At 41.2% G+C, this 12773-nt stretch overlaps 2 protein-coding genes across 4 annotated transcripts in view; both read right to left on the bottom strand.

The window, feature by feature from the left end:
* The window catches only part of COG5 (component of oligomeric golgi complex 5), a 346421-nt gene that overhangs the window by 96856 nt on the left and 236792 nt on the right, over positions 1-12773 (bottom strand). The gene's annotated exons all lie outside the window — the stretch shown is intronic.
* LOC115645309 lies at positions 6310-9986 on the bottom strand. The gene is made up of 2 exons (XM_030549801.1): positions 6460-9986; positions 6310-6343 (listed from the first exon to the last, which is right to left on the bottom strand). Exon 1 carries the CDS (start codon positions 8924-8926, stop codon positions 7901-7903), a length of 1026 nt encoding a protein of 341 aa, XP_030405661.1. The 5' UTR covers positions 8927-9986; the 3' UTR covers positions 6310-6343; positions 6460-7900.

Here is a 12773-nt window from a genome sequence, read left to right as displayed (position 1 = left end):
GATTGTCCCTCCAAGGTCTAGCAAAAACCATTACTCAAGACACATACAGAATCAGCTTCATTAGATTACAAAGCACAACTTCTACAATGAAATGAACTGTCTACAATGTATCATTATAGGTTTTCTAACATAAAATCCATTCCAGAAAACAGATGTTAATATTTTTAATTAATTTATACACTAAAATTTAGAAACCAGTATTCCATTTCTTTCTGTGTTGAAAATTATACATGAGTGGAGAAAGTTAAACTACATACACCAGAAAAAACACCCTAATGCTTGCTTTGAAATCTAGTCACAGACAGATTAACATCTTGTGATACAATCCCCTGTAGTAGAAGCAGCTGACAAGATGAGTAATGGCCTGCATCCGATTATCTTCAGCTCCGTGGCAATCATTTTCCATCAGTTTCCTATCTCTTAACCAGCAACCCTGGAAGAAGGTCACCATTCTGTCAACTTCTTTTCTTTGCCCAATGAGTTGGTTTTAAAAATGCAGGGAACACATAAATCTCTGTAAATTAAGAGGTCTGATTACATTACCACTGGCTGGTGTACAACTGGCTTACATGAACACGGCATGATTTGTCAAATTCCTTAAGTAATATAGTCTCCAAGAAGTAAATCATTGCATTTCTGCATATAATACAGTGCAGCTCCCCTTTTCATAGAATCTATTCTTTTCTTCTTACTAAAAGAACTTTTAACTGTACTTAATGGCATCTAAAATTCAGGATTAGTAATATTCAGGTCAACATATTCATATATTTCTCATTATGGGACATATCTGAATCAAATTTTCAAAGCCTTATTCCTAACACCTGAATAGCTATACATTGTCAAACAGAGAACTGTATATGCATTCATTAAACAAGTAATTCCTGCATAAGCAATACTGTGGAAGGTTTACCAGGAACTATACGGTATACACTCTGCCTGATACTAATATAACACCAGAGTGAATGAGAAAAATACTACCGAAATAAACCTTTAGGAGATCAGGATTGGCCCCACAGTGTTTATTACTTTTGTTTATAGATTCTATTCTGAAAAGAATGTGTTATTAATTCCATGAATGTTTTGGAGTATGCCAAACCAATTCTATATATTGAAAAGATACTGTATTATGAATATAAAAACATTGACTGTAACCTTCATCTATACAGTGGCTATTTTACACACCACCACTGGTGCCAAGTAACTCTAGTGCAGGCATAGCTGGCCAGGGGAGGGTCATCCCAGCATAGGAGGATCCTCCAGTGGTACAGGATCAGTTTAGTGGCTCCCATGTAACTCCAGCAGTCAGTGTAAAAAGCATAACCAACACTTCTCTGCATCCTGACAATCCCTAATTGCGGGATAACTGGAGTTACTGGCAAGCAATATAAATTAGAGGAGCCTTTCAACTGCTTTTGATTAGCCCAGTACACAGCCAGTCAGGACTGATGAATTATAAAGGTGCCTTTAAATAACACTTAGGCTACCACTACACTAGAGAACTTACAGAGAGCTGCAGTTGCCACCACTGTAAGCTCTCTAAAGCCGCTTTAAACCAATGGGACAGAGCTCTCTCGTCAGCTAAACTATTCCAGCTCTCCTGCCAACTTAGTGCTGTCCACACCGGCACTTATGTCAGTGTAACTTATGTCGCTCACGGGTATGGTTTATTCACGTCCTTGAGCAACATAAATTATGCCAACATAAGCTGTAGTGTAGACATAGCCCCAAACTACTAAATTACTTCTGAAGATAGGACATAGGCATTTTTGTAAATGTTATTCTTAAAGGTCTACATTCTATTTCATCATGTAAAGTCCAAGGAAAACGATCAGAAATTAGATTTCAGTTTGACCCCATTCCCTACCACTGCATTTTTCCCCCTTACACAATTTATAAATTAGACTCAGTCTCACAAACCTTCCTCGAATGAGTATTCCTTACTCATGTGAATACTTGCACTGGAGCCAATGGGCCTCTGCATGAGTAGGGGTTGCAGGATTGGGTCTTCTCTCAATAACACAGTTTACATTAGCACATATGTTACACAGAAAAAGCTGGGGCATGGTGGAAACAACATTGGTTATGCGTAGGCAAAGAAACATAATATATAGTAAGAGACAAATTCTGATCTCAAATACTTTGGAGCAACTAGTATGGGACTCGCACCTACACATCTGATGGCAGAAGATGACTGTCAAAGGAAGTCTCTGTCCCCTCAAGTATACTGTAACTTTCTGGTATGGATCATGAGTCAGCAAAGCACTATTATCTCATTGTTCACCTGTAATCCCCCATCTGTCTGTATCAAACTGTTGTTTTTCATCTAATACTTGAGTGTAATCTCTTCAGGGTGGGGACTGTCTTTTTGTTCTGTGTTTGTATAGCATCTAGCACAGTAAGTTCCTGATCTATGATTGGGATACAAACAATCACACACCACAAAAGCACATCCTTAACTTTAAGCATGTGCATTGTCCCATGGACTTCAACAGTATTTCTGATATACTTTAGATTAAGCGTGTGCTTTCTTGTGTCACCAAATCAGGGTTATAACTAGCTATTAGCATAAAGGCTTTTTCCACCTCTTATACTTTGATTTCACATGTTGCCTTGAAGATTACTGCCTTGTGCATCTTCCAAGACATTACCTCTTTCTTCCCAGATGAACAAATAATTCTACATCAGTGAAGAATAATGCCTCCTGGCACTGTCCCTCAGACAGTGGTAATTCATCTTACTCCCCAGCATGGCTGAGCCTCATAGGAGCCATAATCTGGACATTTACTAGGATATACTTAGGCTATATCTACACTTGAGTTGTTACAGCGGCACAACTGTAGCAATGCAGCTGCACTGCTATAAGATCTCTCATGTAGCCACTCTATGCTGATCAAAGAGAGCTCTCCCGTCAACATAACGAAACCACCCCCAACGAGCAGCAGTAGCTATGTCTCCTGCCGACATAGCGTTGTGCACACTACCACTTATGCTCGCGAAATGTATGTCACTCAAGGTGTTTGCTTTTTCCACACCTGTAACAAGTCTTCTCTTGGGGAGCATGGCCTAGTGGTCACAGCTGCAACTCAGGACTGCCAAGGGGGTTGTGGGGAGGGGAGCCCGGGCCCTCCCATTCCACCGGGCTCTGACCCAGAGCCCTTTGAACTATGAGTAGTTTGGCAACCAACGCTGTTTAAGACTGTCCTCCTTGGGCCTCTTCTTCTCGTCCATCCACCCCCCTGCCCCCCAGAGTCAGCTTAGTCCAAGGCTTTCCCCTGGTGTGGAAACCGAAACCACAATAAGTACGCCCACATTCCACAAGATACTTCCCACTCTGATTGTCTCTGGGTTGGGTCCTCCCTTCCCTCAGGGAGGGTCCCTTTGAGCAGCTGTGTCAGAATCTTAAGCTTCCTTCTGCTCTGCTGGAGCTGTGGGCTGCAAGTCTGCTCACCTTCAGCTCTGCCACCCAAATGAGCTAATTTCCTGCCTTTTAATTCTTCCATCAGATGGAGCATTTGCTTCAGGTGTGGCAGGGCAGAGCTGGCTGAGCCCAAAATAATCCCTTAACACCTTGTTGCCCAGTGTGTGGTTTGTACACTCCATTACAACACCCTTGAGCTACCTAAATATTGCTGAAATAAGTAGTAGTGCAGACGTGGTCTTAGAGCAAGCAGTACAGTAAATTAAGGTTATCTGAAGTAAATCTCTTTATTGTAAACCAAGATGATGGAGTCCTTCCCTGGAGACTGTACCTTGATGCAGTGGGAAAGTGTGTATAGTCCAATGACCATGAGAGCTAAGACAGTGGTAATTTAACTCCGCACAGTGTCATCCACGCCAGACATGTCAAAAATGAGTGACCAGAGGAAAAGCAGTGCACATGTCCTGCAACAACCTAGCCTTGTACACATCTTGTGCTACAGCAGAGGTCAGCAACCTTTCAGCAGTGCTGTGCCGAGTCTTCATTTATTCACTCTAATTTAAGGTTTTGTGTGCCACTAATACATTTTAACGTTTTTAGAAGGTCTCTTTTTATAAGTCTACAATATATAACTAAACTATTGTTGTATGTAAAGTAAATAAGGTTTTTAAAATGTTTAAGAAGCTTCATTTAAAATTAAATTAAAATGCAGAGCCCCCAGACCGGTGGCAAGAACCTGGGCAGCGGGAGTGCCACTGAAAATCAGCTTGTGTGCCACCTTCAGCACATGTGCCATAGGTTGCCTACCCCTGTGCTACAGAAATACAAGATAGCCATTCTGGCAAACACCATGACAGTGAGGGATGGCAGGGCATTCTTCAGATCCTAAGTCAATGGTTCTCAACCAGGGGTACACATACAGCATCTTTCAGGGGTACATCGACATCTAGATATTTGCCTAGTTTTACAACAGGCTACATAAAAAGCACTAGCGAAGTCACTACAAATTCAAATTTCATACAGACAATGATTTGTTTATACTGCTATGTATACTATAAACTGAAATATAAGTACAATATTTATATTCCAATTTATTTATTTGATAATTATATGGTAAAAGTGAGAAAGTAAGCAATTTTGCAGTAATAGTGTGCTGTGACATTTATGTATTTTTATGGCTGATTTTATAAATTTTTAAGTGAGATGAAACTTGGGGGTACACAAGACGAATCAGACTCTTGAAAGGGGTACAGTAGTCTGGAAAGATTGAGAACCACTGTCCTAAGTGATATGACAGCATGGGAAGGATTCAGATTCAGAAGATGGAGTATTAATTTATATTTTAGTATGACAACAGAAACAATAAGAACATTTTAAAGATACAATATCTGGGCATTATATAAAATTCTCCTTTTGACAGTCTTCATTATTACAATACAATATATTGTAGATAGACTGAAATAAGTCTGTTCCTTTTATAGTTGGGAGTCATATTAGTATTGTAGTTGCTCAAATCAACTGCAGATTCCACATTTAGCTTAATGCTGCCTACTCAGAGGATTACAAGATTATTTTAGATGGTATGTACTGCAGGCTGGTAAAATCCAAGTGATAAAACTGCAGTCCCACATGCTCTTATGAAAATGGCTTGATTCCATAGCTCAAAAAGTATAACTCATTTTTCAGTAGACAGCTTTTGAAGTGTCAATAAATTGCTGAACACCAGTGTCATAGAAGCAAAGATGTTTGAAATTGTGCAGCCCCCACCACCATACAATAATATTAAGGTTGCAGTATGACAAACTGGTTTAAAGTTAGCTTTGAACACAAAATCAGAACAGCTTCCCTAATTTAAAAAAAAAACCATATATAAACTACAAATTAACTTTGATAATTACTGAAATGCAATCTCTAGAGCTCTGTTCTTAATATATCAAGTTAGTACTTTATATCAAATCCAGATTAAAGAAATGAGAACAAAAGAGTACCACTATATTCAGTATTAGATATAAATGCAAGAGGGTACCAAAAATATAAGATTTATTTTTACAGGTTTGTCTTCATTACATCCTGAATAGCAGAGCCACTCATGATGCAAGTTCTGAACTTAATGAGTACAATAACCTCTCATCTGTGAATTATCAGATTTGTGTGTATTTAACATTGCTATTCTAACATTAAAATACCATACCCACTCTGATATGCTACTCCCAAACGAGTTCTCACTTCACAACCATCCCCCTACAACTTATTTTTCCTGTGAAAACTTAGATATTTTGACTAGGATATGAAAAACATCTTTATTGCCAAGTCTCTCTGAAATGGAAAACAATACAGAGAATATATGCTATTTTCTGCAGGCTTGTGGAATAAAGCTTTGCATAATGATGCACACAACATTTTCCATTCGTAGTCAAAAGCCTGGCATATAGAAACTCAGATTTGAGACCATCACTTGGAAAACTGAAGATATTTAAAGGACAACCTAAATGTTTTTCCCACCAATAAAGAGAGTGCAAGTGATTTAATAATTCTGTACAGCAAGACCTCATGGGACTGAACTAAGGAAAATCCATTTGCACTATTTCTATAGCAACATAATTGCCAAATGTTAGACTATGAACAAAAGCTATCATTTTCAGTAGTACAATTCATCAGTACAGAAACAGACTAATGCAAAACGTGTTCTGAATAAACCCTTGATATCTTCTAGAGATAGTCAGGATTAAACTAAAAAAAAAAAAAGATTAGTGCATTTAAATTTCTGATGTTGTCTACATTATATATTGCAGGTAAATTTATTCAATAACCACCACCATGACTTTTTAAATAAAACTTTCTTTTACTGCAGGGCATGGAATTTCATTACACTGAGTCTGATCACTTTAAGCCGAAGGTATAATGGATTCCAGATTTCCAGCAGCACTGCAAAATTAAAAAGGGTGTTTTTATGTAACTGAGAAAGTAATTAAAACTGTTTTTAAAATATAACTTCCTGAACTAGAAAATAAAGGTTAAGAGCATATAGTTTTGAAACTCACCATTAGAACACTTAGGTGATTCCTAAGAAAATCTATTTCCAAGCAGTAAAAATATTAAGTTGTTAAATAGTGTCCTGTGTCTTTTAAGTGCTTCAAAAACATTAATCCTCTCATACCTATGAAAGATAAGCATAAACTGTAAAACTAAATCTAATGCTTCAGAAAGTCCGAGGCCACCCAAGAGACTAACATTTTCTTGTCCCCAGAAAACAAGTCCAACATGGGCGCAGTGTAAGGTTTCCCACACGCTTCTAAAATGCTTTCACCTTGATCTTGAGAAAAAAAACTGTTACCTACCTTTCATAACTGTTGTTCTTTGAGATGTGTTGCTCATGTCCATTCCATTCTAGGTGTGTGCATGCCCACATGCACAGCTGTCAACGATTTTTGCCGTAGCGGTATCCATAGGGTTGGCAGTGGCACCCTCTGGAGTGCTGCATTCATGTGTCAGTATATTAGGTGCCGCCAGCCCTACGCCCTCTCAGTTCCTTCTTGCCAGCAACTCTGACAAGAGGGGTAGGAGTGCGGGTAATGGAATGGATATGAGCAACATATCTCGAAGAACAACAGTTACAAAAGGTAGGTAACCATTTTTTTTTCTTCAAGTGATTTTTTTTGCTTCGATTCCATTCTCGGTGACTCACAAGCAATATCCATGGAGGTGGAGTCAGAGTTCACAGCCGTGCGGCTTGCAACACTACTCTACCGAAGCCAGCGTCATCTCAAGCTTACTGGGTAAGGGCATAAAGAGATGTGAATATGTGAATGGATGACCAGGTAGTGGTCCTGCAGATATCTTGAATTGGCAGTTGGGCTAGGAAGGCTGCTGCCAAGGCTTGCACCTTAGTCGAGTGAGTGGCTACAATGGCCAGTGGAGGTACTTTTGCCTGCTTATAACAAAAGATGCAGGTGGTAATCCATGATGAAATTCTCTAGGCAGACACCAAAAGATCTTTTATACTGTCTAACACCACGATAAATAACTGTGTCAACTTCTGGAATGACTTAGTACTTTCAATGTAAAAGGCCAGTGCTCTCCTGATGTCCAGAGAGAGTAATCTACGCTCCTCGTCTGACTCATGAGGCTTTGGGAAGAAGATGGGCAAGAATATGTCCTGGTTCATATGAAACTGTGAAACAACCGTGCCGCAGAAAAGCTGGGTGCGGACTCAGCTGGACCTTGTCTTTGAAAAATGCCGTATATGTAGGCTCTGAGGTTAGTGCCCTAATTTCAGAGACCCTGAGGGCAGATGTTATCACCACTAAGAATGAGACCTTCCAGGATAGTAGAAGAAGGGAACAGGAAGCCAAGGGCTCGAAGTGGGGGCCCATGAGCAGCGCCAGCATGAGATTCAGGTCCCAGGAGTGATTGGATTTCAGATATGGGGATAAAGTCATTCCAGACCTTTCAAAAACCAGACTGTCATGTTATGAGCAAAGATCAACCTGTCCTAGAATGGAGGGTGCAAGGCTGAAATAGCGGCCAAGTGACATCAATTGATGAAAGAGAAAAGCCCTGGAGCTTGAGATGCAGAAGGCAGTCCAGGATCAACTGCAGCGAGGCCTGCTCAAGCCAAATATCCTGGTCCAAGGCGCAGCACGTGAATCGTTTCCACCTGGCCAGGTAGGTAACCCTGGTGTAGAGCTTCCTTCTGCACAACAGGACCTGCTGGACACAGGCAGGGCACTCCTGCTCTTGTACATTCAACCATGCAGCAGCCAAGCTGTCAGGTACAGCACTCACTGCCAAGCTTGGGTGCAGAAGACTGCCATGGTCTGAGACAGCAGAGCCAGACAGAGCGTCAGCTGCAGTGTGGTCACCACCGAGAGGTCCAACAGAACGCCGAACTAGTGTTGGCAAGGCCAAGTCAGAGCTATCAGGATTACCTTTGCCTTGTCTTGTTTGATCTTCATTAGAACCCTGTGGATTAATGGCACCAACGGGACTATGTACATCAGAGCCCCCGACTGTAGGTGTAAAAAGGCGTCTGACGGGGAGCCTCTCTTGATCCCTCGAATTGAGCAGAACACATGGCATTTCCTGTTCTGACAAGACACGAACAAGTCCACTCGGAGAGTTCCCCACTTGTAGAAGATCACACTGACCACATTCAGATGGAATGGTCATTCTTGGTGATATGAGAAGGATCTGCTGAGATGATTTGCTAACGTGTTCCTGGTCTGGGGAGGTGCACAGCCATGAGATAAATGGCACGCCGCACACAGAAGTCCCAGAGCCAGAGAGCTTCCTGGCAAAGGGCTGACGACCTGGCTCCGCCTTGCTTGTTGAAATAAAAATCGAGACGGTATCAGCCGTCAGGCCCTGTACCATCTTGCCCTCCAGGTGGGACCAGAAAGCCTGGCAGGCCAACTGAACTGCTCTGAGCTCCCTGACATTTATGTGGAGGGAGTGATCATTCCGAGCTGAGCCCGCCCAGGTAGGCTCCCCAGCCCAGGTTCGAGGCATTGGAAACCAGGGTCAGCAATGGGGATGGAGCCAGGAAGGGAACTCCCTCCAGCACCGATCTGAGGTCCACCCACCATTTCAGGGACAACCAGATATGGTGCGGCACCCTGAATACCAGGTCTAGATCGTTCCTTTTGGTGTGGACTGATGCCAGCCACACTTGCAGTGGCCAGAGATGGAGCAGGCATGACGGACCATGTGAGTACAAGCTGCCATGTGGCCTAACAACCTCAGGCAGGTGTGGGTGGTGGTGAGCGGCTGGTCCCTTATATGCGAGATCAAGCCCAACATGGCTTGGAAATGGGCCTCTGGAAGGAAAGCTCTGTCCCACATGGTATCGAAGACCGCCCCATGAACTCTATCCATTGCACTGGCATGAGGGTTTATTTCTTTTCATTAACAGGCCCAGGTTGTGACAAAACACAACAGACTGAGGCTCCTCTGCCTGATCCCAAGATCTGCCCTTGATGAGCCAGTGGTCAAGATATGGATAGACCTGGACATCTCAGATAAGCGGCTACTGGCACTTTGTGAACACCCATGAGGCCAAAAAGACAAAGGACAGCACCATGAATTGGAAATGATACTGGCCCACCAAAAAACTGACGAACCCTCTGTGTCCTTGAAAGATGGAAATATGAAAATAAGTGTCTTTCAAGTCAAGAGCAGCATACCAGTCTACCGGATCCAGGGCGGGAATGAAAGAAGCCAGGGAGACCATGTGGAACTTCAACTTCTTGAGATATTTGTTGAGGCACTGCAGTTCCAGAATGGGTCTTAGGACCCCTTTTGCTTTCGGGATTAGGAAATAACAGGAGTAGAATTCTTTCCCCCTCATTTCCTGAGGGACCTCCTCCACTGCCCTCAGCTTCAGAAGGCTGTCAACTTCCTGAACAAGGAGTTGCTCGTGAGAAGGGTCCTTGAAGAGGGACGGGGAAGGAGGGGCGGAAGGGAGGGACAGCTGAGAATTGCAGGGTGTAGCCCAGAGATAATGCTGATAACGCTTAGGCCTGTTACAGGCAGAACAGGACGTAAAACCTGGGAAGGGGGGCATGTCCCGTTCCGGGATAAGTCCCCTGCCAGGACTCTAACTTTACTAACTAACTAACACTTAACACCTACTTACTCACTAACTACTGTAAACAAGTATATACAAAGAACAATAGTGAAGAGGTGAGAGGAAAAAATGCTATCCACTTGCAAAGCAAGGGGAAAGGAGAACCCAACCGTCAAGGGTGGTAAGAAGGAACTGAGAGGGCGTAGGGCCAGCGGCGCCTAATATACCAATGCATGAGTGCAGCACTCCAGAGGGTGCCACTGCTGATCCTATGGATACTGCTAAGGCAAAAATCTCCAACAAGTGTTCACATGGGCACGCACACCCCTAGAAAGAAATCGACACTAGCAAGCACTCAAAGAAGAACCACATCTCAGGTTGAGGGATTAGTTCTAACTGCAAGTCTACCTAGTTGTTAGCTTCTCTAGTGAGACTGGCAAGAACAATAATTAATGCAAACAATGGTGGTGGTTTTGTTAAGTGTATTCTTGTTCTCTAGGAACATTCATTTCACATTAGCTTTCACTCATCATCAAACCCAGCAAGTCACAGGTGAAGAGCACTACATGCCACTATCAGTCTCATGAGTCAGCCAAGCCCAACCCTCCCCGTCACTCCATCCCCCAAGAAAAAACAAACAAAAAAACCCATCTATTCTTCATGATGGTGCATTTTTAGACATTGTCCCAGGTAAAAATAAAAATTAAATTTAAGGGAAAAGGAAAAAGTTACATTCAACACAATGTAGTTAAAATTTATTTCATATAAGCCCCTGACTCTGCAGTATAAAGTTGTATTAAATTTACCTTCAGTGGGTCTCCATGCAGGTACAAGAGTTTATTCAATTCCAGTATTGGGGCTTAGAATGCAAACACATTGTATCTAAAGGCTGGGACTGTAGCTCCAATCCTGAAAACATTCATGTACATGCTTACCTTTCAGCACATGAGTATCTTCAATGAAGTCAATGTGTGTCCTTGTGTTTAAAATTGAGTATTAAGTGTAAGATCAGGACTGATGCCTTTACTCATGTCTTAACTGCGCCAGACACCATATCTGTACTTAACCAATTAGTAATAAATAATAATATTTAAGTAGTTTCTGTGCTCACTTGTGCTTCTATAAAAAATGTTGGGAAAAAATATAGCAAAAAAAGCATACCTATAGTAATTAAGGAAAATCTAAATAAAATTATATTTTCTCCAAACTCACAGAAGGCAGTAATTCTACTGGCTTTTCTGTTTTTCCACTTAGGACCATTTGCAATTCTGTCAATAATGGAATGTGAAAACATTCACATCTGAAATGACACAAGTTACATTTTTTTTGTCAACTTTGAAAAAAAAATTTTCAACAGCATTTTTGTGAAATGCAGAGTTATTGTTTGTTTGTTTTTAAATGCATTTTTAACGTCCGTCCCCCCCCGTCCTAGGCACTTTTGTGTAATTGAAATTTCACAATTCCAAAATTGACAATTAAATAAAATAGACTGCTTATACCACTCCAAAAATACCGACCAGGAGGTATGAGAAAAAAAGCCTTCCACAACATGCAAAAGAATAGCTCTTTAATCAGTTTATCTTGAAGTGGTTAATGAAGGTGGTCAGTATCTTTATCTTGAAGTGATTAATGAAGGTGGTCAGTATCATTATCTGCACATTACAAATGGGGAAACTATGGCATAGAGAGGGGAAATGATCTGCCAAAGGTCACTCAGCATGCCAGTGAGAGCTGGGAATAGAACCCAAGTCTCCTGAATCCCAGTCCAGTGCTCCAATCAATAAAATAAAATAAAAGAATAATAAACTCCTTCAGCCCTCAGCCCACCCTCTTCCCCAAAAGTCTGGGGGAATGATGGCTTTTGCAGTCTAATTGGATTGTTAACAAATCTGGGCACTAGCAGACCAAAGGAAGGAAAGAAGAGCTGCTCATGGAGTGTTCTGTCATTGGCCCCCTCCTGTCTGAATGGAGGGAGCCCCATCTCACATGTCTCTGCCAATCACAATTGCCAAAAACACAAAATGTTTTGTCATGCTGTTAAAACTGCTTTTCACTTTGTAATGCCACTAACTGAAATGTGTGTGGGAGTGGAGGATCTACTGCATGTGAAGATCAGAGTTCAGTTTCAACTCTATATCACAAGGAACTCAATCAGAGTCTTACCTATACGATTAGGGAATGGGCTCTCATAAAAAGATAGGCCAGATACTGAAATCAGTGTTAGCTTAGCTATTGGCTTCCATAGCAGCAGGATTAGTCACTAGCTATTGAAAGAGGAAAGAAATAGGGTAGAACAGTTGAAGTCACCTACGAGTTCTTTAAAGGTGAATCAAATCTATTTTTTAAATAAATACAAAATCATTATAAAGAACAGAATCATTAAGAGAACAAGCACAACAAATTACATTATTTCAAAACGTATTTGTAATTTTAATGTTTAAACTCATCAGTTTTAAAATAAAAATTACTAATACATATCAAAACAATAACATGTAAAATAAGTTTTTCATTCTTTTGCCTGAAAAGCCTGAGATTAACCCATCAAGTGTCTGAATTTCTCTTGATACTGTTCATCAACACACATCTAAATCACTAAAAGAATATCTTGGCAGGTAAACAAACTCAATTCACCTTTAGTTTCAATATTATTATTTGTCATTTTTAAGTCCACATATGTAGATGGAGGAGGGTAATGAACCAAAAAGCAACCAGTTTACTTATTATTAAAGTGCGTGCCTTATCAAGGCCGGGGTCACTTCTTTCATGTTTCTTCAGCTGGCACCTATATTG

Source organism: Gopherus evgoodei, chromosome 1 (genome assembly GCF_007399415.2).
Source record: "Gopherus evgoodei ecotype Sinaloan lineage chromosome 1, rGopEvg1_v1.p, whole genome shotgun sequence".
Lineage (NCBI taxonomy): Eukaryota > Metazoa > Chordata > Testudines > Testudinidae > Gopherus > Gopherus evgoodei.
Note: the sequence above shows the minus strand (reverse complement) of the source record. Positions and strands in the feature narration are given on the sequence as shown.